This window comes from Aulonocara sp. 'chitande type north' Nkhata Bay, linkage group LG4 (genome assembly GCF_057382095.1).
Source record: "Aulonocara sp. 'chitande type north' Nkhata Bay isolate Kocher_YH1m ecotype deep benthic linkage group LG4, A_spYH_male_GT1.1, whole genome shotgun sequence".
Taxonomy (NCBI): Eukaryota; Metazoa; Chordata; class Actinopteri; order Cichliformes; family Cichlidae; genus Aulonocara; species Aulonocara sp. 'chitande type north' Nkhata Bay.
In genome coordinates this window covers 14,706,461-14,730,150 of record NC_141347.1, presented here as the reverse complement: position 1 = coordinate 14,730,150, position 23,690 = coordinate 14,706,461, and the positions used below count along the sequence as shown (strand labels likewise).

Sequence of the window (23,690 nt, the reverse complement as noted above, 5' to 3'; positions counted from 1 at the left end):
TTGTACAATTCCTGATGTTTAGGTGATGCAGGTCACCAGGTTTGCAGTACACTGACTGAAACTTTACACTACTCTATTGTAAATAACACCTGATTTCGGACATAGTGACTATGGGCATGTTAATGTTGTCATTAGTCTTTTTTTTGGCTGAAATTACAGCCTCAAACCCAGAAGCATAGCTGCTGATTAATTCACAAAAGAAAAAACAAAAAAGGAAAGGAAATTTTAAAAAAAATTAATAAAAATTGTGCTTTGAGTGTTACTTATGTAAAGATGTAAACATAGCTTTAACAGGTTTATTATCTGCAATGCCAGAGCCAGTAACACTGGGAGGTAATGGCTTACAAATACAACTCAAAGTAAAGCTACCAAGTAGCTAATGCTGCCATAATGCTCTCTTTAATTCAGTCACCTTACCCTGCTCATTCAGCAAATCAGACAACTTTGATTTGTCAGTTCAGATAAATGTTTTCCTTTTCATGCCTCAACTCTATTATACAACCCATCCAATCTGCTCTACTTGGTAAGCCCGCACAGTCTTTATCCCCGCAGACAGACTCCTGCAACTTGTTGCCAACTGGGCGAGCGAGTGTGTGCACATTAATTCATGTGTGTGGGTGTAAAAGCAGGCAGGGACTAAAAGCAGAGAATGAGGCGTGAGGAGGGTGAAGGCAGAGAGAGCAGAAGGGGTGGGGTTAAAAGGTCCTGCAATTCTTCAGGAATATCAATGAGGAGCTAGGAATAGTCGGGAAACCAAGTGACACAGAAAGTGAAAAAGAAAAAACAAAGACAAAAGTATGATAGGAGGAGGGAGAAACTAAAAATATTGTAGAGAGAAAAGTACTTTATAAGACATCCGTATAAGCAAGCAGAGAGTAGGCTGTGTGTGGGTGATTGGGGGAGGAGAAGGTAGGAGGTAAAGGATAGGAGGAGTGTTCCAGATTAAATCAAAGTCTAACTTGATCTCAACTATACCAATGAATACTTGCATTGATTTGTTCAACACAAACAAAAATAATGCAGCTTACATAAAATGGTATACCCTCTCTGCAGACTCCCCTGCAACACAGACCACACAGTTGTGCATAAAAACACAAATGCATATAACTTGATCAAAAGCTGGAGACTGATGATGGGGAAATGGCAGGAGAAGCTGAAGCTGTACTACAATTAGAAGGGAAACTGATGGCACCAACAAGCACAAAGGAAATGCACCGTTTTCACCACCAACTACACAGACATGAGCACTCGCATTAAACTAAAACAGCTGTCAGAATAAAATCAACTCATCATGAGAAGAAATTAAGAAAACAGGGATTTGTTTTTATTTTTTTAAATCCAGTCAGTGTGACATTGCAACAGTGCATGACTCATGGTGTTAAAGACAGATTTCTCTTGAATTCCAGAAAAAAGAAAAAAAAAAAAAATCAGTGAACAACCCTGTGGTCTAAACTAAGCTGGACTATGGTGACTTCAGTACAGATAAAAATACTGAATAAAGATGCAAATATAAAGTGTCAGATAGGAACTGATGAATCAGAACAACAACAGGCAATTGACCAGCAGGATGTCAGCGAGACAGATGCAGAGCCATCAGCTGGAGCACACTCACAAACACACAGATCAAAGCTCTGCTGCCCGAGTGTGTAAATATTAGCTCGTCCTGGCTGCTAGATGGCCGGTCCTTTTGATAAATGGTCAGAGTGTCTGTGCGACTGAGCACGTACCACATTGTCTAGAAGTAATCAGAGCCCTGACTTGTCATTCTGAAATAAATGTGTTCATCGCAAAGAGGTTCTGTAATACTGTAGGCAGCATTTTCTGACCTTTTTACCTTTAACCGATGCATTTCTTACCAAACTCTAATGTCTGATGTGCTTAGCTGCAGACTTTTAAACCCCTCCAGTGTGCAAGTACTTCTCATCCCAGGCAACTGCAATGGTCGTCTTGGAAACCATTTCAAAAGCGCCCTTTATTAAGACTCGACTCAGCAACAAAGCTCTTACTCACCCGATCTGCACACACGCACACACACAATGAGGGAGGGTTAACCCAGGGCAACGCAACATGCATTCCATGACAGGAGACAGACTCCTAAGTCGCCCCACCACCCCCACAGATGATAGGGGGGGAAAAAAAACCAACAAAAAAAAACCCTCCACGCTACATTGTCCCCTTCCCTCTGCTGAGCCCCAGTCTGTGGTCGAAGCAGAAACTCTGAGGGTGTAATATGACCCTGCCTTTATAAACACAGAACGAGAGAAGGAGAAAAGGAGAGGGAGCAAGTGAGAAACTTGAACGAGAGGCTGAATGTGAACAAGAGGAGAGGAGGAGACGTGGTGCCAGGACGGAGAGCATGAGTTCAAATGAAACGAGTACCTCAAATTTAGCAATTTTCTACTCTTCTTTTGTGAATACTCTCTAGTCCTACTACTCAGCACGCTCTCTGCACAGTTCAGGCATCAGCGTCAGAAAGCAGGACTGCACATCTGGCTCTACAGGGCTGTGAATGCGTACTACAGTACAGGTATGCTGGCAACCACTTCTAGGTCAAACCAAAGTCAGTGAGCCTGTCAGATTAACAAGGAATGTGGACACTCACTCACATACACAAACCTGAAACTCATTCTCACTGCTTGTCTGTCTAGTTTACCCCCAACCTTGAATTCGGAAGTGGAATAAAACAGTGTTGCTTTCTTCAAGTTTATTATTTGTTGTATATCACTGTAAATGTTAAAACAAACAAGTAGTAGGCTTTGAGAGATTAAAGGGAAATTCCAATGAATTTCCCACTAAAGTGGCTGTTGTGGCTCAAAGTGTCATGCAGATCCCTGTAGTGTCTACAGAGATTTGGGGAAATGAAGAGTTTCTGGGGAAAACCATAAGATGACCTTAACACCAGTGTATTCATTAGTAAACAGCAGTTTGTTTCACTCATAATTCTCTGAAGAAACCAGATCTTAGACACGCAGTTAAAATCAAACAGAAAACAAGATGCAGATGACCGGAGGCTGAGACTCAAAGACAACAGGACACTCACGAAAAACAACAAACCTAAGGAAACTGGTGCTGCTGCTCTCACATTGTTCTTATTGATACCAAATGTGGTGGATCTACAGATAGGAACACCACCAGATGGAAATCTACAAATAATTAACCTGCCACTTTGTTAAAAAAATACCAGCTGGACATGGTGTTTCACCTCCACACAAAAAAAAGCTCCTGCTCAGCTTCTCACGGTCTAAATAAAAGCATTTACAACTAAACCTACACTATTAAAACACCACACTCAAATTCAGCGAGCTCTTAAGAACCACCCATTCTTTCACAAATGTTTGTAAAGCCAGACTGCATGACTTGGGTGATTGAATTTATACACCTGTGGCAACGAAACTGAAAACACCTGAATTCAAAGACTGAGGTGTGGCCCAATACTTTTGTCCTTGTAGTGTATGGTTTGGCTCTTTTTTTCTCTTGCTTGAATGGAAAGCAGTGATTAGCCAGCGGGTTGGCCAAGTTTTCTGTGACCCCTCATTTCTAAGAATCTCTACTGAAGATCAAACGTCATCCAACACCAAAAGTCACAGCTGCCACATTACTGTAACTCCATCAGCTTAATATAAAAATCATTAGCTGCAGCTCTTTGTGACAAACATTCTTCCAAGGGAAAAAACAAACAAACATCTCACTGCCATCAAGTGTTTAGTTTTTTAACATTTAGGAGAACTCTCAGATTTGGGCACCATAAAACTTTTTTTAAACAACTTACAACTTTAGCTCAGGGGTCGGCAATTAATTCGCCCAAGGGGCCACATGAGAAACTGGGATGTTGTAGAGGACTGCACCAAAAAGCTGACCTCAATATTAATTTTATATCTTTATTAGCTTATTGGTCCAGCCCTCTAAAACAGTGTCTCGTGTAACTACCTGGGAAAGTTAACCAGCTTTAGGTGGTCCTGAGCCACAGGCTGAAGTTCTAATGCAATGTAGGTAAATGTTCTCCAGCAGCTGGAATCTTGTTAAAAGGCAGGGTGATGGCAGGTTCGTTTTGCTAGATACAGACATTTCGCCGTGGACTGGAGTTATTTTTGCCTCCCCCCCACTGTCTGTTTCACACTCCCTTGTCTTCACTGCTGCCGTTTATCTCCATCTCACCATTCCCCCCTCGATCCATCCCTCTCTGCAGTGCAAGTGCCTGGTACCACCAGTTTCTCTCTCTCTCCTCCCATCTGAATGTGAAAGAGTCGATTCTCCAGCATAATGCACACACAGCCGGCAGCCTCCCTTCACACACACACACACACACACACACACACACACACACACACACACACACACACACACACACACACACACACAGTTACTATAATCTGCGCAGAAACACCTTTAATGCAAGTTTTAACATATCCCAGCGTTTCGTTTTCCACCTAAGGTCTTACTCTGGTGAAGTTCACCTGTCTGATCGATGAAAGGGAGGAAAGCCCAACTCTGGGCAATCCTGAATACAACACCGCAGCAGCAGACTGCTACTCACTCTAGAAGCTACGGCATAAATACGGCAGAGTTGAATGCCACAGAGATAACAGACATCAACAACATGTCACGGAGCTGCTGGTGTGGATGAAGCACTAGCCTCAGAGCTGCTGGAATTTCTGACACAACCGACACACTGAGCCAGATTATGGCTTTGTCATAATGCATATCATGAGCCAAACCCGATACAGATTCCCAGCACAGCTTCACTCGGCTCATCCGGCATTACTCAAACAGAGTGAACGTCACACTGCCACTCCCTGGGTCGGGGGGTTAAGATTCCCCCACTGACCGCACACCAAGAAATGCATTTAAGGTATTCTAAGCCTCTGAGGATGAAATCCTCTTCAAGCATCTAAATTCTGTTGCAACAAAGATGATGTTGTTTATCAGTTTTTCTTTTCCAGGCTTTGTGTCAGTCTCATACTTCTTGTTGACCATCCTTTTGGCTGTGATTAGAGCAGGGCGATATGGCCAAAAATATTTATCACGATATATATTTGAAAATTTGCGATAACGATATAACCGACGATATAATTGATGCGAGACAAAATACAACTCCACAACATTACTAGCGCAAAAAGACAACCTTCCATTTATTTTCACTTAAACAAGAAGCTGGTTTTTATGTACATTAAAGCTTTATAAAAATGTAACAGTGCAAATGCAAATTCCTTGCTGAAAGTTTAACCAAAAGGCATTTCCAGTAGAAATGGGCTGACATATCCTGAGCATAACCATGTATAATATCCACTGAAGTTAAAAAGAGGTGCTTTGCAACATTAAACTGCAGTGTGCAGTACGCATTTTTCGGACCATAAGGTGCACGGGATTATAAGGCACATTAAGCGAAACAAAGCAGTCAGATAAATCAAACTTTAGTAAACTCATTCTTCTTGCTTCCTCCACTTCTGTACCATTGATTCATTAATGTTGAATTCTCTGGCAGCTGCTCTATTCCCATGTTGTTGCAGTATATTAATGACTAACCTCGTATTGTGGATGGATTATCTCAGTTGTTCTCCTGACTGAAGTTTGGTCCGTTTACAGCATCCTGCCATGCGATTGCATTTGTCTCTAACCATGAAGAACCTTCACGTTAACTTTTATAAGTGGAAAAGTGTTAGTGTTCGTCCTCCAGCTTCACTGTTTATGTTATGCTAACATAGCTGTGTCGCTAGCGATCACGTAGCACATCATTATATACCAGCTAGCCCAACTTCAGTAACCCTACAAACGTCACTGCTGTTTAGTTTCCTGTCTTCATTTATGTTGGAAGTGATAGCAGAGCTGTACGTTTGATTTTTTTCAGAAATCTCTCCGTCAGAACATGCTATATCATGCTTAGGTAACTAGCGAAACTAGCGAGCTAACTTCCGCTAGCTTCCTGCTAACTTCTAACTCCGTTAAATGTAATAACTTTTGTTTTCATGGATGCCTGGAAGTTAAACTTTATAGTTACACCTGGTAAAGCAGCAATGCTGATCGTTTTATTAAAGATGAAAGAATTTAGACAGTTTTTAACTCTAAGTGATGCTGCAGTGTTGTTTGACCTGTAGGCTTCTTTCTAGAAACACAGTTGGCGTGGTAAATATATGTGACTAATGTCACAACTTAAAAAAAACAAAAAAAACAAAAACATGGAACATGAAAATCTAGAGACACACTGGTCCACCCACCCACCCACCCACACACACTTCTACCAAACTGATGTTATGTAAACAGCTCTTCTGCAAATCCCGACTGATCAGACATTCCTCCACATTTAAAAAAAAAAGAAAAAAAAAAAAAAAAAGTGGAGCTTGAGAAAGACAGACCATAAGATATAGTTCTATTGAAAAGCAATGAAGAGTATGATCACTGTAGACCTGGTGTAATAACAGCAGCTGAAAGAATGACTAGCTGTCATCCCACAACATGTGCATTTTCACTAAAGAGCATGAAAAAAAAGACACATCCATGAAACACTTCTGCCACAAACCCACAGCTAAAGCAAAACGGTATCTGCACTGCAGCGAGATAAGCAGAGCAGCACTTCAAAAGATGTAAACTGACAGCAGTGAAAAAGAAACAGTCTCTGTAATCTTATCCGAGGTACTCCTAGATCTTTTCCTGTCCCCAAAATCTTTATCAGCTTCATGACACAACCTAAAATATGATAAATTATAATCTGTTTGACACAAACACAAGTCAGTCACCTCAGCTTTGTGTTAGATCACTTGTAGTATGCATGCCTTGACTAATACAGCATGACCACTTTGAGACTTGGACTACAATATGATCTGTTAATCTAGTCTAATGCGATGTATTCATTTAAAAAGTGTGATGCTGTTGTTTCTTATTTGAAAATGTCAATCCTTACCAAGCCCCCAAAACAACTTCTGCAGATGCATGAGCTCACTGACAGAAGGATACATTTTGATGGCTCCTGACTTTGTCCCGATGGCCATGAGCTGCAACTTGGGGTCAAAGGCCAAAGCACTGGGCTGATGGGGGAACCCATGCTCCACAGTCTGTGAGAGAAAGCCAGGCAGAGAAAGGGTAGAGAAGACAAACTGATGAGACAGATTTATCAAATGCCACAAGAAATACAACAACAAGTACACTTGCATTTATTTTTCCAGACTTTCCTCCATAAATGCACCCAGTTCTGTCTGAGAGTTTGCGTGTCATTTTCTGCTCATCAGACTCGCTGAATATAGTCAGCGAGGCGTCTAAAAGGGAGGACTCCCTTAATAAAGTTACAGGAAAGTAGTTTAAAAAGTACTGATGGCAGCAGCATTGCTTTATTGTAATGTGCTGCAGACCTTGTTAAATTGGGTTGAAATAAAATTTCAGCTTTTTTCTCTCCAAGCCCATGTCAGGAGATGGTGAGACAGCTGGAGAAGTGTTTATGTCAACAAAGAAAAAGGGAACAGAAACCAGTAGAGAGACACCTAAAACTGGTTTAAAAACAGGTTGTGGAGGTCTTCGAGGTTTCGGCATGGCTAACTGAAAAAACTGAGCCTGGCTGTTTGCTTGAACTCAGACATAACGTAAAACATTAACTCCTTCTGTCTTTAAAGTGCCGGTGCAGTGCGATCTGTCTCTATCACACAAACACAGTCACATCAAAACAACCCTCCTGAAGAGAGACAACGTCTGTGACAGTCTGGCAGCTGCTGCCAAACATTACAAAAGTGTGTGTGTGTGTGTGTGTGTGTGTGTGTGTGTGTGTGTTACAGCAAAACAAACAGTCCATGGACTTTCATCAGAGATTCAAACAAAGAATCATCATTTGGCTAACATGAACATAAGCTGTTTAAGTGTCTCCCCACCTAAAAACTGTGAGGTCTGTAAGTATTTGAACAAAGACAACATTTTTGCAGCTTTGGCCTCTTTACAACTCAAAGAAGATATGATTCAAGTGTAGACTTTCAGTTTTCTTTTCAAGGCGTTTAACAAAAGTGTTGCATTAACTGTTTATGAATTACAGTAAGTTTTATACACAGTCCCTCATTTTCAGAGAGTCCAAATTAATTGGATGGGCAGGTGAAGCCTGTTCCCTCATTATTCCATAACAAAATAGCAGATAAAAGATCAGTAGTTGATGTCCCATTTGGTACCTGTTTATTGGAATTATGGGTAAGAGATGAATAGAGATGTCAGTGCAAGTGAAGGAGAAAGCTGAAAAAGTAAAATAAACCAATTAGAGAAACAGCAAAAACTTTAGAAGTGACCAAACAATCTGACACATACTTAGAAAAGTCGAAAGGCCTCAAAGACCACAGAAGACAACTAAAATGTTTCATGACAGAACTACTTTCAACATCTAACCGAGCAACAAGAACACTCCTTTGGAAGGGAGGTGCATCATCGCCACAGTCTAGTCTGACAGAAACAGCAGGATGAACTGTGACATGTACAGGACCAGAGCCTCTGCTCAGATCTAGCTGAAAACTGACCAGATGGTACTTCACAGTGAAGACAGTTAATGACCCAAAGCAGACTGCAAAAGCATCCCAAGAGTTTGTCAAGGAAAAATAAATATCAACTGATCTCATCCCAACAGAGCATGTCATTTTAGTTACTGAAGGAAGACCCTTGAACAAGCAGGAACTGAAGCTGGCTGCAGCAGAGGCCGAGGAGAGCGTCTCATGGTGGGAAACGTAGCATTTCATGATCTCCATGGATTCCTTAAATCCCTCATTTTTTTTCCAATTTATTTTCAGTCTCTAAAAATGGATGACTGTGAAAAATATGGCTGTGAATTCTAAATAGTTAACGCAGCACTTTTGTTGAACCTATTAAAATGACCCTGAAAGTCTGCACTTCAACCACATCCCGGTTGTTTGATTTTAAATCCTCTGTGATGGTGTATGGAAGAAAAACTACAACAGAAAATGATGTCTTTGTCCAACAAATAATGGCCCTAACTGTACTCTCCTACCACAAAGGCATTTATCTAGTGGGCGATTCTCTCAGATGTCTCGTTTGGTTAGACATAATACAAAATATATTTATCAGATATGACTCGGCACTACACCAACTCTCGTTAAATCACTCTCGTCAACACATTTCTGATAGCTGTGTAACGGCAACAATGATGTCAAACTGATTGCTCTGGAGTTTTTGCCCGCCTGAGCCACATTCACACAAAAGCTTACTTCCACATAGGATATCATCAGGAATAAGTAACAGAAAAACAAAGAAAAAAAAAAAAACAATAACTGATCACACCTCATTTTTGAGAAGTTAACAAGAGCAATTACTTTCAAATTTGTGAGAGTTGTTTTATCCCATAACTAAATTAAATGAACAAAACAAACACCTGATCATTCTATTACCAAAAGACATGCTTGCTGATTAATTTTCAGTCAGATCCACCAGCTGACAAATCGACTATTTGCTGTGGCTCTAAGGAAAGCCACAATCTAAAACCGTTCAATGGCAAACTCAATGAGGGCCTCGACTGGAATGCAGATACTGAGGCGGGATGGTGTAAGGACAGTTTGTCAAAGCGCTCATGTCACTGTGCTGGCCACAGTGAGCAATCTCATTCATGCTACTCAGACAACTGAGGTTACCCAAGTCTGCAAGGTCATGCAAGTACGACTCTAGGAGCCACGAAAGGCTGATTAATATTTTCCAGGACATGCGCTGGTTCGTGTTTTTTTATATTACTTATTCTTTCATTTGCTAAAATGGCTTAAAAGAGGACTCTTTTTACTTCAGACTTGAAGTACTTAATTCTGGAGAAATAAATCTACTGTAGTGCTGATTCTTAACGATCATCAGTCATCATCGTGTTGTTTGCACCGCAGTCCTAAACAATCCTGCTGAGAAGGGTTAATGTCACTATCACATCCAGCGTGCAGGACAAACTTGATTCTTTTAACATTTAAAAGGTTCAGACAGCCCGGCTCTCTGGGACACTTTCTGAGACACAGCATGCAGACCATGCCTTCATCTAACCTGAGTTCAAGGCCACTGCAGTGCTCAGTATGAGCTTAGAAACAACCTGTTAGGTAAGTTACTACAGCTGACACTGGATATGCAGAATTATCAGTACATTCCACAGATCTGGGTGGTGCAAGCTGCTTTTATGTTCCCACCGGCGGAGCAACAGTGATCTGGGTGACAAGATTCAGCTTATACTGAAAGTGGAACTGAAATGAGCTCTTACATTGACTGTCCAGAGGGGAAACCCACTATCACCACCACTGAATGTTACCACAGGACGCTCAGATTTACTGTACATGAACTGGTTCATATCCATGTGGATGTGATGCCAGCATGAAACCTGACACTCGTGGCTGCACCCAAAGACCCCCAAGAACTGGAACAAGGGGTATGAGGACTCTGCATAACAAAAAGCAGCAGAGATTTAAAAAAAAAAAAAAACCTGCTCGCAGAGTTCTGGCAGCTTCTACTAAAACCAGACGAGAGGAGTAAAAAGTGCCATCACGCTGAGAGACACCCCTGCTCATTGCATGACAGATGGGTCACACCACACGAAGCATCAAACTGCTGGAAAAGCATGTATTGTAATTTAATCCCGTTAATCTGCATGCTGATAATCCCCAACACCCACACAATCCTCTGTTGCTGGTTAATTACAGCAATATTAGCGCTACAGTTTTCCTTGATTGCTGCTCGGTGCTCACTTTGAGCGAGGTCCTGGTTTGGGTGAGGGGTAATTAACACGCCGTGAAAACAACTCAACAGCTACTAAACACACATCAACAAAGCGCCCTGCAAACACTTCACAGCTAATCTGTTTTTCTGTCCGCGAAGTAGGACAGAAAACAGCAAGCGCAAGAGGAGTGGCCGGACTTCAGCTGCAAAGTACTGGCTTTTTTATATATCCATACTTAAAAAATAAGTCTGTTAGTTTAGGGGAACCAGGCGAGAGGAGGAATACCATCTCCCTCTCTTTCCTCTTGTCCCGTTACTTTACCTTGTTGAAGGCGAAAAGCTCCTGTTTTATCTTCTCTCTCTGCGGGTCGGTGCCCTGCCGACGAAACCTAAACTTCATCATCTTCAAGCCGGTCACGGGGGAGGCAGGACCGAGGGGACAGAGAGGGTAACACGGAGGTATCAACCCGAGCTTCTCGGCGGGACTAGAGGCGGTTCGGCGCAGTCGGAAGATGCTAAGCTAGCTAACGGACTAGCCCATGCAGGCTGAAAGCGGGGGTACAACACTACTGCCTCTGCTGCGGCTCTCCTCCCTCCTCTCCCTCCTGGTGCTGTTTAGGTCCTGGTGGGTTTGACCACAGCAGCCCCCCTCCCTTCCCTCCTCTTCCCGGTTCACACGGATCCCGTTATTGGTAACCAATAGGGACGAGGAAATCTGCGAGCAATTACTCAGCAACGCCTACACAACCAAGGGCTCGCGAGACGGATGCTCGGTTTGTAGCACAGGATACACCGGCGGTATGTCCCAGCTGCTTGAGTTTGTACACTGCGACAACTGGGAGTTCCTTTAAACAAAATGGAACGGCCAGAGATTAAATAGCCAATAACGGCTAACTTTTCTCACTCGAAACTGTGGAGAAAATGTAAATATTTTACCTTAACTATTGTAAATTTGTTTTTTTAAGATGTCAAAAACTGGGTTTAAGATAAATAATGTAAGCAGACAGATTCAATCATGTTTGAATGACTACTTCAAACATGATTATACGTCCTGTTTAGGAAGAAAAACATGAAAAGAATGGTAACTCTGACCATTAATTGAAGGTTATAATTAGCATATATTTTATTTTAATTATATTTTACTAATTGGGTTTTTTTTTTAGTAGTATTGTATTCACCAATGATTTTCCATACTCTTTAATTCCACCTAACTCATATACATTGCTGTGTATTTGCTAAAAAATAAAGTACTCACACACCACTACTGTTATACTAAAGCTTTAATTTATTATTCACATGCAATAATTATGTAAAACTGCTATTTGCAAAAAAATTTATTGTAAAAATAAAATATTTAAGTTAGTGCAAACTCTTAGTGATGTGGCCTCAAAGCTTATGTGCCAAAAAGACTTTGCCCCTTGGCAAAGCAGAGAATAAGAGATGTGTCAGAAAAAGTTCTTTATCCTATCAAACCAAAAGTTTCCATTAATGTCAAAACCAAGATGAGGTTATAAGGGTTTGTTTGTTATACAGCAATAAACTGGCGCCACCATTACACTAAATTAATGTTGTCCCAAGAACAAAGCAAATCATGCTATTCTTCTAAAGAGGGGGCATGGAAACAAGGAGACATTAACCCTTATAGTTATATTGGACAAGATCTTAAACATTTCTGGATGATTATGTAAAACTATAAACATTAAAGATTAAGGCATTCATTCAAGTTTCTCCTAAAACTAGAATGTGACTGACATGAATGACATTTTATGTGCCAAATCATTCATTAAGAAAACAGCTGATCAATTAAGAAAAAATAACATTTTCATGGCCATAATGGAAAAGCACTTTTTCAAAATCATCACAATAAACAAGTTATCAACTTACATAACAGTGCCTTTACATACAAAAATAACCTGTCTTACGAATAGAGGTAGAGTACATTTTTAAGGCATAAACTGTGATTTCTATGTATATGTCATCCTCGTGTTTGTGCTATAGGAGGGTGATTTCACTTGGTGGCAATGTGAGTCTCTTCTCTCTGACTGACAGCATGTTCTCCACGTGCATGGCGATGACTCGGCAAAGCTCCAGGCCCTGGAAAACATCATATAGCATAACATCATTTAGACCCTTAAAGAAACAACACTGGACTTAAGATGAAGAGTGAATATAGACTGCTCAGTGGTACAGTTAGGGGCGAAAGGGGCAAAAGTTTGTGGACACTTTTTCCTTTTGTAATTTTTCTTGTGTACACCATCAGAGTGAATTTCAAATGAATCAATATTTGATTGAAGTCCAGACTTTCAGATTGATGCAGATTCAAACTGCAGATTATAACACATTAACTGCAAAAGCAACCCAAAAGTTTCTCAAGGCAAAGAAATGGGATATCTTTCTGAAACCAATAAAGCATGCTCTTCAGTTTTCAAATGCAAAACTGAAGGCAGAGACCCACAAATAAGCAGCAACTGAATGTGGTTGGAGTAAAAGCCTGGGGGAGCATCTCAAGAGAGAAAACTAAGCATTTGGTGATGACCCTGGGTTGTAGACTTCAAGCTGTCGTTGACTGCGAAAGATTTTCGCAAATGGGGTACTGCGTATAAAAATCACTTTAATTCCTTAAAAGTTGATGCAACACTTTCATTAAACACCTTGAATTAAAGCTAAAAGTCTGCACCTCAGTCACATGTTGACTGCAGAAATGTGTCACTGTAAATACAGACACTGTTACACACACACATCTAAATCTTCCATCTATGTCTTATACACCCACCTGCTCCAGCTGCAGCTGTGTGACACGCTGGTTAAGCAGGTCTCCTATCATGATCTCCACATATGGGTAACTGGAGCCAGATGTTGGCCTCTGAGTGCGAGTTGATTGAATCTCCTTCAGAGGAAAACGCACCATAGTCTCCTAATCACACACAAACACACCAATGTGCATATAAATAGGCATTCAGGGGACACACAGACATAAAATATAAAATTAAATATCTCAAGTTTTAAAGGTTATATTTTCTCTTGCACAGATTTTTTTTTTATTTGTAATTTAGATTTTATTAAAAAATGATGGATGGGAGAGCCAGTAAACACCATAACCAAGAGGGGGAGCCAAAAGCTTTGTTGAAATATAATAAAATTCCTGCCTTTTTTGTATTTTTCAATCACAATAGATCAGTAAAAGGGTAAAATGCTTGTTTGACTCACATGTGTGTCCTTGTTAAGAAAATGAAGCCCGTTCAGATTAACAGCCAGGATGCATGGGGCGTGGACGGACGAAGAGCCAGAACTCTGGATGTAGAAGAAGGAGGAGCCAAACATGGGGAAGGCACTGACCAGACCTGGGCAAAAACACACCAAAGCTCACTTCTGATAAGCTGCCGCATTCAAATTGCGAGGTAAAGATGTTTACAGAAAATGTCGCGACAACTCAGCGTGCTTTTGAACATTTTCTTTCCCACTGGTCCAACAAAAATGCTCTAAGAAGACACCTTGCTGCACTCATATCAACTTAGAACTGCTATTTGGGATCAGAATAAGCCTTTTTTTTGTTTACCAGATGTTTCAGATGTTTATCCTAATAGAATTGTGACAGAACATGCAATGGGCTTTGCTATTAACAATACAAAAGTTATTAATATTATAGGACATATGTAAAAGTTAAATGGCCAAATTGTGAGTATCTTTCACACTCACAAAGAACTGTTGTCTTACCAAGGAACTGCGCACGGGCCTGGTGTGGGTTTAAGGGCTGGACCTGCTGCATGTGTTGTGTTGTCATGTTCAGCCACTGCTGTGAACCCTGTTTGCTGTAGAACTGCGGAGGGATACACTCCTGCACCTCACGGCTAACACACACGCACACACAAAGAGGGAACAAGGTGTAATTGAGAGACAGCAGATCAAATTATACATGTGCATGTTAGGTGTATTTTTCTGTGCAAGCCGACAATGTGCAAAGCAGAGTATGGTGGCCCTGAGAGGTCAAAAAGACTGCAGCATAAGAAAAGGCCAGAAAAATACAAAAATGCTACAAAAGCACATAAAAACACAAAAATGCACAATGAAATTAAAAAAGAAACACACAACAGATGTAAAGCAAAAATAAAAAATAAAAAGATAAATAGCACAGTGGAAGTTGGGGGAAAAAAGCTCCCAAAACACAACAAAAGTGTTTTTTTAGCAGAAAATCTTACAGAACAGCTGTGGAAATGAGAGAAACAGAGACATCCACAGGATTCGACTGAGACACAGAACCTGAGGATTTGTAGCTGTTGTGAGGAAGTAAAGTTGTAATTGAATGATACATATAACACTGTAGATGAATGTTTTATATTAGTTGTTCAACATACCATGTAATGGTCTAACCTGATGAATTTTCATTGTGTTTTGTGTGCTTTTGGAACATTTTTCTATTTGTGTTCTTTTACGTTGCAGTACGTTTGACCTCTCAGGGATACCGTACATTCTCTTCCACTGCTTCTCCAACCTGTAGGTTTCCCCAAGGTTCAGTCCTGGGTCTACTATTATTGTCTTACTACATTTTAAAGAGTGTTGTTATATAAAACCCTTAGGTAACTAACTTAGTCCCTGGATGCAGCAGCAACCTTCTCAGCCCTTTGTGATATAGCCACAATATCAGAAATAGTAGAAAAGGGATATCTGGGCCAAACGTGCTCTTCTGTAAGTCAGCCATGTCTTACTGTTTGGAAAAAATTAAGCTACTAAAAGTCTCAATCACTGGTTTCTTTAGATAACTTTAATTTAAATCACTTTGAATCAATTTAATTCCTAAAAAGTTAATGGAACACTTTCATTAAACCGTTTGAATTAAAGCTAAAAGTCTGCACTTCAGTCACATGTTGATTGCATAGATACGATTAGATATGATGGGTGACAAAAAATCAACATAAACCTACCTTTAATTTGTCCCTTGTATCACTAGTAACTTGCCCAAAAGTAATTGATATGCAAGTGTGAGTTGGTACATTAGCATGCAAAAGGTTTCCAACAACAAATGGATATATTTACAGGGTGGGGAGGTAGATGGTGTCTTTGGCACGATGCTGTAGGGCAGCCAGCCTGGTAATCTGCTGCAGATGCTGTTCACTGGGCTTACCCTGAGGAACCACACTCAGCAAGGCCTTCAGGTAGTCTGGCAACACCTTGAAAAGAGATGCACAATGTGCATTAGTCCGTCTTGTTTCTATGACAAATATCAACTGATGAGAAGACGAAACAAGATGTACTTCTATGCACACCGCCCGACCACAAAAAAAAAAACCCCTCATCAGGTGGTGATGACGTATGTGGCCACAAAAAAAAAGATGTCAGCTATCCAATGAAATATTAGGATGTCACAAATTTTTAGCACGTGAGCTAAAATTTCAGGACTGCTTCAATCTACAGCTCTGTGAAATGAGATTTATACCTGGTTATAGTGCATGGTGACATAAAGTTCATTGTCAAGTTTGAGAGCTAGACTCCATATAACCCGTCTGAACCAAAGACTGTAGTTGGCATCCACGGGCTCGGCCTCTGTAGCGATGTCCAGGATGTACTCTCGCTTGTTCAGGGGACGTACATTCTGACCTACACAGAAAGACACTTTAGTAACCATCTATTATCCAAAACGTGTAACAATATCTAACTCGGCAAAAGGAAATGTTAGCATTTTAGAGCTCCACTAAAACAAGAGATCCTTGTTACCCTTGTGTGTGACCAGAAAGACGGCATGTTCATCCAGTGCCTCCATTCTTTGGAGTCCCATCTCAAAGCAAAGCTCCTCGATCACATCCAAAGCAACCTGATAAGGAAAAAGCAAATATGCCACTACAGGCTACAAATTCGGCATCTGTGTTTTACATTTAGAGACTGCAGCCATTCTGTGTGTGTGTGTGTGTGTGTGTGTGTGTGTGTGTGTGTGTGTGTGTGTGTGTGTTTTCCACTCACAGAGCATGTCTTGATTTTTAAGTGCCTTTCGATGCCACCTGGGAGCAGGAACAGCTGTCTCTTGGAGCTACGCCCGGCCTGTACACGGACAACAAATCAGAGGGAAACGTCACACACTGCTATCCACAGCTGTTACTGAGAAGTCATGTAGCAAAGTCACATCTGAACATGACAGACAGACACCACAATATGAAAGATATCGCTGTAGATTAATTAGCACGGCCTGATCTACCTGATAAAGGAGACTATACAGGACTATCCCGATTGTTTTTCCGTATTTTTAAACACCTGTTGACACTTTAAGTTAATAAATGTTAGCAATCCCTACAATTTTGACATATTTCAAGCCACAAAGGAACACTGTGTAGCTTATTTACAAACTAACCATCATTGCTTTGAGTTCCATGCTGTTGGGATACTGCACACGCCCGCCATACTGAAAAGTCCTCCTCAGATTCTGCTCGCATGCCTTGGCAATACCTGTCAATTGGAAGAGCAGCTAGTAAACACTTTAGACCAGTGAAGATCAAAAGAGATGGACTGATGAACACGATGCCCACCTTGGTATTGCAAACCAGGGCTGGCACATGCATCCTGGAGAAACGTCAACAGAAACGGCTTCATAACATCAGAGCACCGATGGAAAGATGTGAGAATATACATCAGCCGCCATCCTCTCTGACAGCTGTCCCTGCACACAGAGAAGCGCGCACACAGCCACAGATTAAAGCCTCTCCACGATCATGTCACCGCTCTTTAAGAACAAGCGAGCGCTGGAAGCCTTACGGTTTGGAGCTGGTGTTGACAGTAACTTGTTTCATCACGTGGCAGTAGGCTTCATCCTTCATCAGGCCATGGTCACCACTTAACTAGATTTGTTTAAGCACATGCATGAAGAAAAACATAAAATCACACACACAGACCTCGTCTTAGTATTACAATGGATAGACAATTTGCTGATGTAAGCATACCTTTAATATAGTGGTGACCAGGTCCTGCTCGGTCTGGCCTTTCATTGGGAAGTCTCCCATAAACTTCATTATAGCTGGGCAAAAGAAACAGAAGGAGCTGGACCACATCTTTTCGGATGTATTTCGTTTAAAGCACATTAATGCTTTTATACTAAAAATAAACTAAAAATAAACACAAAGAAACACGAAATATATGCGTATTTTATGCTGCTATCTTCTGCTTCAACCTCCTATGTTTCTTTTCGTTTCCACACTCTGCTCTCACCTAAGAAGATGTCAGCAGCCACTCGGTTCATCCCACTGTCTGAGAAGTCGATCAGTGACTCCTGGATTGGAGACTAGAAAGAGAAACAAGATGTTAAACCAGAACACGATGGCAAGAAAAACATTTTAGATGTCTGTGCACAGGCACAGAGAAACATATCCTATATATTTGAACACAGAGACATGATTGTGATTTGAATTACCTTGGAGAATTTGACCATGTCAGCAGGGTCCCTGAGCTCCTTCCCCTTTTTCGCTTTCTGATCACTGTGGGGAAAAGCAGACAATCAACTCTTGGTTATTTATTTATCACCGTAAGTGCAAATTTTAGCTTTACATTGAACCCTTCTAACTCTTTTTTGTTTTTGACACTGCACATGTGTGTGTCTGACCTCCTGTTCCTCTGCGCTTCTCGGAAGTACTTCTTGGCAAACTCAACCATGTGGTACTGGCTGCTGTGCAGAGGCAGGTCGTCCAGTTCGACACCCAGGCTGTCTCCATAGATCTCATTCACTACCTGAGACACACACAAATCCACAGCATGAGGAGCAAAAGCAAGAGTGCCACTTACTGGGAGCACCAACAGTGTAATTATCTAAAAAATATTTCCATTTCTGCTAACCAAAGCATTCCAATGTATGCTGTATAAACACTGGCTAATACCATAATGTAAGGGTACTTTTCATGTTGAGCTCTGTAGGTTACACTAGCCTTTAATCTATTATTCTGACAGTGGGGAGCTTGAAAAAGCAGAAAAAAAGAGTAAAAAAATGCAGTTAGCACCTCGGTAGAGAGGTCGAGCTCATGAGCAGCTACAGCTGAGCCCATCGCAACGGCAACAGCAGCAGAGGCAGCGACTCGTCCCTGCCGGTCTCGGGGCTCCACGCGTTCAGGAGGCAGGACCAAGAAGTCCGGAGCAGCCACAGGACGGATGAACTCGCTGGGGAACACTCCAGACTTTCCATACACGGCGCCGAACCGCCAGCCTACACACATGCACACACACAAAATAAGTAAAAGGTTGCACACAAAATAGAGACTCTTCAATGTCGTAAATATTTTGCGTCACACAACCAACATAAATAAACTCCAAAATGTTAGAAGAAAGCTAGAATAAGAAAGGTCACGCCACACGCACCAAACTCAGTGGTGTTTCTCTTTAGCTCCTCCAGAAGCATCACCTTCTTCCTCACAATGCAGCCATAACGTTTACCTGAGATACAACCACACAATGAAATGGGCACTGTGAAATAATTCAGAGGCAGAACGCAGATCTATCACTGTGACAATTTTCAGTGTTGGATTGTTCCTGTATCTCACCAGCCTCCAGTCCGTCCATGTGCTGGAGTCTGATGATGTCGCCTTTGTGGAAGTTGAGCTGAGTCCTGTCCTCAGTGATGTAGTTCCTCACTGCCACCACATACTCCGAGTCCTGACAAAGACAGGGCACGCTGACATCCAGCAGAGAGCCAAAGAACATTTGTGCCAAGAAAATCCCTTTCCTCACTCACTGCTTAATGTCCACTTTGAATTCATGGGTTTGTCAGCGCTACTCACTGTAGGTTTGTTTTAAAGTTTATAAACTTAAATAGTTATTCCTGCGTACTGATCACATCTCCATAAGTAAAAAATAAAGAAATAAAGGTAGTGATATTTTATAGTTAAAGTGCCATATAATACAGTACTGTATAAAAGTCTTAAGCCACACTTCATGGTTTTGTATTTTACAAAGAAAATGGGAAATATGTACATTGATTTATTGAAACATGTGCAAGCATACAAGAAATACAGGATTTGTGTGACCATTTTTATTCTTCAGCACAGCCTGAAATCATCAGGCAAGCTTTGTTTAAGTAGTCTGCAGCTCCAAACCATGACGGCGCCTCCACCATGCTTTAGATGGCTGGAGACGCTCAGTGTTGTACATCTCTCCCGACCTCCTCCTCCGTACATACTGATGATGATTTGAACCGATCATTTGAAATGTGGATTCATCAGTGCATAACACCTGTTGTCACTGACTTTTAGTCCACTTCTTGGGTTATTTGGCACACTTCAGTCTTTTCTCCCCGTTTCCGTTCCTTAAGAATGGCTTCCACTCAAACCATTTCTGATGAGGTCACGTGTCAGGACACACTGCACACCATGCCGGTATACACCCAGGTTTCAGCTAGCAGCTCTTTGGGAAGGACCTGTTTGGTGTAAAATTGCTAATTGCTATTTCATGTCTGTTGTCTTTGGAATTTTTTGAAGATCCAGCTCCAGAAATGGGGATTTTCATTTTTTTTTTTTTTTTACAGGCTGCTAGAAACAAAGTGCCTGTTTGGTTTTTTTGTTGTTGTTGTTTTTTTTTTTGCTAAGTTGTGTGTCACATGTAGACAAAATACAGACTTATCCTTTGACTCAGGCGCCTTTTTTGGTGCTTGAATGTTTCAGAGGTCAGTGTTAAGTGGCTTAACAAACAAAACAAAAAATTCCTCTGAAAATGGTCAGGTACAAGGAGTGAAAATGAGGGAAAAAGAAGAAAATGTCCAAAGAAAAACTCTAAAAGTATTGCTCAAAACCACTTTAAAAAAAATACAAGAAAGTCTGGCTTCTTGGAAGCAAAATATTAAAAAAAATTATTTTTGCACATAATTTTAAGACACTGAAAACTGAGCCAGTTTCACACGTGGATAAAGAGCACTACACACCCTGTGAACGCGCTTAGATGTCAATGTTATGGCATCAGTATAAATTTGGATTACACCTGAAATTTCATCTTTTTAAAGTAAAAAAATAAATAAATAGAAAGTTAATAAAAAAACACTCAAATCAAAGAGGACATGGAGTAAAGCCCATGCATACATATATTAAAAAAAAATTATATGAGTTTTTTTTACACAGTAATGTTATCTAATTTAATTGTGCCAATCAGTGTGCATTACAAAAACTCATCCATTCATAATTCACACTTCGTCACACGCAGACACTGACAACATTCCTCTGACCTTCTTAAGCTCTGTGAGGAAGTAGTCGGTCATATGCTTGACGTGCGGGGCTTTGGCGGAGAACAAGATCAGCTTCTCATTAGTCAGGTTGAACTCAAGCATGTTCTTAGATGGAATCGACACAAACAGGATGTCTGAATAGCTGCAAAGGAAGTGATACGCCAAACCAGGAAGTCAACTTAAAGTCATAGTTCAAAGCAATCAGGCATTTGACATGTATACACAGAAAGTTAAATAAGATCTATGGCCAGATCTTCTTTTTAGCATCTGATTTGTGTTTTTAAAACAAGAAAATGCATTTAAAACAATCTAACTTACAGGGTTTTTTAACAGGAATATGTTGTATGAGACTCACCTGTAAGGCCTCAGCACTCTGAAGTAGTCTGAAGCAGAAGAGCTGCTCTTCACCATCTTCAGCAGCTTGATACCTTTATGAGACACGGACAACACCTGCACACCTGTCCCGACACTGCCCTGGAAAACACACACAACCATATACACACACCACAATATAAACACATGAAACTATTTATTAATTCAGTTTATCTATGCCAAGCAAAACAACAGCTCACAGAGGCTGGAAAGAGGCGAGAGAAGTAGATCTCCCATTCGTCTCTAGCCACGGTGACCACCTTCTTCTTCACGTTCTCATTGTATGTTCCTGAAACCTGATCCACCTTGTTCTCCGCTGTCACAGAAACAGAGGATCAGTAAAGGTTTGAACTCCTGAGAACCAACAGAGAGCGTCACATAGATGCAAGTAAGTCATAAACCTTAAAGCATGCATGCTAGTTTCATACCCAACAGGTCTTTCATCTTCTGTCTCTCCTCCTGCGTGATGCGTATGCAAGCCTCAGAAAAGGTGTCATGTACAATCTGGGAAGACACAGCCAGGAATAGGAATGTGCTAATGGGAAACACTTGGAGTGAAAAATAACTACATCACAGACACTATTTTAGCATTTTAATATTAATGAATCATGACCATCTGAACTACTGCCATAATTACTGTTAACTAGACCAGCTGGAAGACACCCTGAGGTCTCTATGATAATTTACACAAGTTTACACAAAGAATTGCATAAAAGCAAAATAAATAAAGATGATGAATATTGACAGTTATTGGATTTATAAACCAACCTGTCTGAAGATCAGATCCAGGATCAGTGGATTGTTCAAGTTCTCTTTAGGATAAAAAACCTGTAAATGGAGGACAGACATAAATAAACTGTATTTTTATGTAAATGATTATATTGACGTTGGGGTTTACAGCTCCATTTTTTGTACTTAGCTAAAAAAAAACTGAGGTAAAAACAAACCTCTTTCCTCATGTAGAGTTTCCACGGGACGTTGGAATAAGTGTAATATTCATCACTGGTTCTGCTGTGGAGCTGAGTCTGAATGATCTCCTCCTCAACTGGCAACTCTCTGGAGACTGGAAGCAAGAACATTCATTTATTTATTTATATCATGAACAATACACACCTGTATCAGTCTAATCTGGAGCTTATTCACAGGTATTTCTACAGTGTAAATTTACCTGGAGGAGGGGCGGGGCTTATGTTGGAGCTAGATGGCCCTTGGGGGCGAGGCTTGGCTTTCTGGCTAGTCTTGTGTCCCCTGTCTTCTTTAGATTGGGCGGACGAAGTCTTTCTGTGAGTCTGAGATATGGAAAATGGTTAGATATTGTTTTGCCGTGTGTGTGTGTGTGTGTGTGTGTGTGTGTGTGTGTGTGTGTGTGTGTGTGTGTGTGTGTGTGTGTGTGTGTGGTAGGTGTGGAGTTAGGATACCGGTTGTGGTGGGTTTGCCATTTGATCTTTAAGGATCTCCATCGCTTCATCATGAGGGTCTGGCTTCTTTCCAAACAACTTTCCATCACTTCTCCTACACACACCACAGTAGTCAGAACAGATTAAATACCACAGAGTATGACAGTCGTCAATATCTCACATCATCGTGTGTGTGTGTGTGTGTGTTAACCTTTGCGTGGGAGATCCAGAGGAAGATGTTGTGCCTTCAGGCTGGTGCTGTTTGATAATGTCTTTAATATCATGGCTGGGGTCCAAGTGCTCAGTGTTACTCACAGTGGAGCGGACCACATCCTCAGGAGGGGGGCCACGTAATGGACCTGGAATAAAAAGTTTGATTACACACGAACCCGGTTTGTTCAGGGTTTATCCCTAACCCCTGTAGCCACAGTGTTAGGATGCCTGGGTCGTTGAACCAGGGTTTTGAGTTTATATATTATTTATCATTTCTAGTCTTTGGTTTCTTTGTTAGAGTCATGTCTTATGGTTTGTCTCTGTGTAATCCTTAGTTGCTGTCTCCCCTGTCCGCTATATCCCCGTGTCCAGTCAGTGTCTGTGTCTGCCTTGGTCCCACGTCTCTGTTCCCTCTGTTGTAGTGCCTGCATGTGAGTCTGTGTCTTTTGTTCAGTCTGTGTTATGTGTTTCCTGTTTTACTTTGAAGGTCTCTGTCTTATCTCAGTGTGTTCAGTTTACGCTTCCTTGTCTCGTCAGTTCTGATTTCCCCCAGCTGTGCTCTCCTTCTGTGTCTCATTCCCCTCGTTACTTCCCAGTGTATTTAAACCCTGTGTTTCTCTGAGTCAGTGTTGCGTTGTCCCTCATGCTGTGTGGATCTCCCTGTGGCTCACTGTGAGGTTTGTTTATGAGTTTCCAGTTTAGTTTAGGTTGCTTTTTTATGACTTTCCCCTGCCAGCAAATAAAGCTCAGTTTTTTTGTGTTTAAACCTCATGCCTGAGTGCCTGCATTTTGGGTCCAACTCCTGCCTGCCACACAGCGACTCATGACACACAGGGAGAAATCCTTAAAGTGATAATCATATACTTATTTAAGGACAGTTA

General features: G+C 41.1%; 2 protein-coding genes and 1 long non-coding RNA gene across 5 annotated transcripts in view; 1 reads left to right on the top strand and 2 right to left on the bottom strand.

The window, feature by feature from the left end:
* The window catches only part of llgl1 (LLGL scribble cell polarity complex component 1), a 34,116-nt gene extending 22,778 nt beyond the window's left edge, over positions 1 to 11,338 (bottom strand). Inside the window, exons 1-2 of one of the 2 annotated variants that reach the window (XM_086288643.1) lie at positions 10,973 to 11,338; positions 6,949 to 7,046 (exon numbers count right to left, since the gene is read on the bottom strand). In XM_086288643.1, coding sequence (XP_086144769.1) covers positions 6,949 to 7,046; positions 10,973 to 11,053 — 179 coding nt within the window. In that variant the 5' untranslated portion in view covers positions 11,054 to 11,338. The remainder of the gene's footprint in view (positions 1 to 6,948; positions 7,047 to 10,972) is intronic. The other variant, XM_086288642.1, reaches the window with a different exon arrangement.
* Positions 10,836 to 17,700, top strand: LOC147332197 (uncharacterized). 2 transcript variants are annotated; one of them, XR_015128782.1, is made up of 4 exons: positions 10,836 to 11,448; positions 12,649 to 12,834; positions 13,876 to 14,048; positions 16,625 to 17,700. It is a non-coding gene; the product is annotated as an uncharacterized LOC147332197 (long non-coding RNA). The 2 variants fall into 2 exon arrangements; XR_015128783.1 differs by having other exon boundaries at positions 16,605 to 17,700.
* Positions 11,950 to 23,690, bottom strand: part of myo15aa (myosin XVAa) — a 50,405-nt gene continuing 38,664 nt past the window's right edge. The window contains exons 38-64 of the mRNA XM_086288639.1: positions 22,808 to 22,955; positions 22,618 to 22,711; positions 22,368 to 22,488; positions 22,147 to 22,262; positions 21,968 to 22,027; positions 21,628 to 21,703; positions 21,400 to 21,515; positions 21,183 to 21,301; positions 20,828 to 20,969; positions 19,158 to 19,269; positions 18,976 to 19,050; positions 18,621 to 18,823; positions 18,230 to 18,354; positions 18,041 to 18,104; positions 17,839 to 17,911; positions 17,574 to 17,647; positions 17,389 to 17,471; positions 17,163 to 17,293; positions 16,988 to 17,082; positions 16,603 to 16,680; positions 16,360 to 16,456; positions 16,082 to 16,242; positions 15,682 to 15,815; positions 14,365 to 14,498; positions 13,858 to 13,991; positions 13,424 to 13,564; positions 11,950 to 12,744 (exon numbers count right to left, since the gene is read on the bottom strand). Of these exons, the coding sequence (XP_086144765.1) occupies positions 12,643 to 12,744; positions 13,424 to 13,564; positions 13,858 to 13,991; positions 14,365 to 14,498; positions 15,682 to 15,815; positions 16,082 to 16,242; positions 16,360 to 16,456; positions 16,603 to 16,680; positions 16,988 to 17,082; positions 17,163 to 17,293; positions 17,389 to 17,471; positions 17,574 to 17,647; positions 17,839 to 17,911; positions 18,041 to 18,104; positions 18,230 to 18,354; positions 18,621 to 18,823; positions 18,976 to 19,050; positions 19,158 to 19,269; positions 20,828 to 20,969; positions 21,183 to 21,301; positions 21,400 to 21,515; positions 21,628 to 21,703; positions 21,968 to 22,027; positions 22,147 to 22,262; positions 22,368 to 22,488; positions 22,618 to 22,711; positions 22,808 to 22,955 (3,008 nt within the window). The 3' untranslated portion in view covers positions 11,950 to 12,642. The remainder of the gene's footprint in view (positions 12,745 to 13,423; positions 13,565 to 13,857; positions 13,992 to 14,364; positions 14,499 to 15,681; positions 15,816 to 16,081; positions 16,243 to 16,359; positions 16,457 to 16,602; positions 16,681 to 16,987; positions 17,083 to 17,162; positions 17,294 to 17,388; positions 17,472 to 17,573; positions 17,648 to 17,838; positions 17,912 to 18,040; positions 18,105 to 18,229; positions 18,355 to 18,620; positions 18,824 to 18,975; positions 19,051 to 19,157; positions 19,270 to 20,827; positions 20,970 to 21,182; positions 21,302 to 21,399; positions 21,516 to 21,627; positions 21,704 to 21,967; positions 22,028 to 22,146; positions 22,263 to 22,367; positions 22,489 to 22,617; positions 22,712 to 22,807; positions 22,956 to 23,690) is intronic.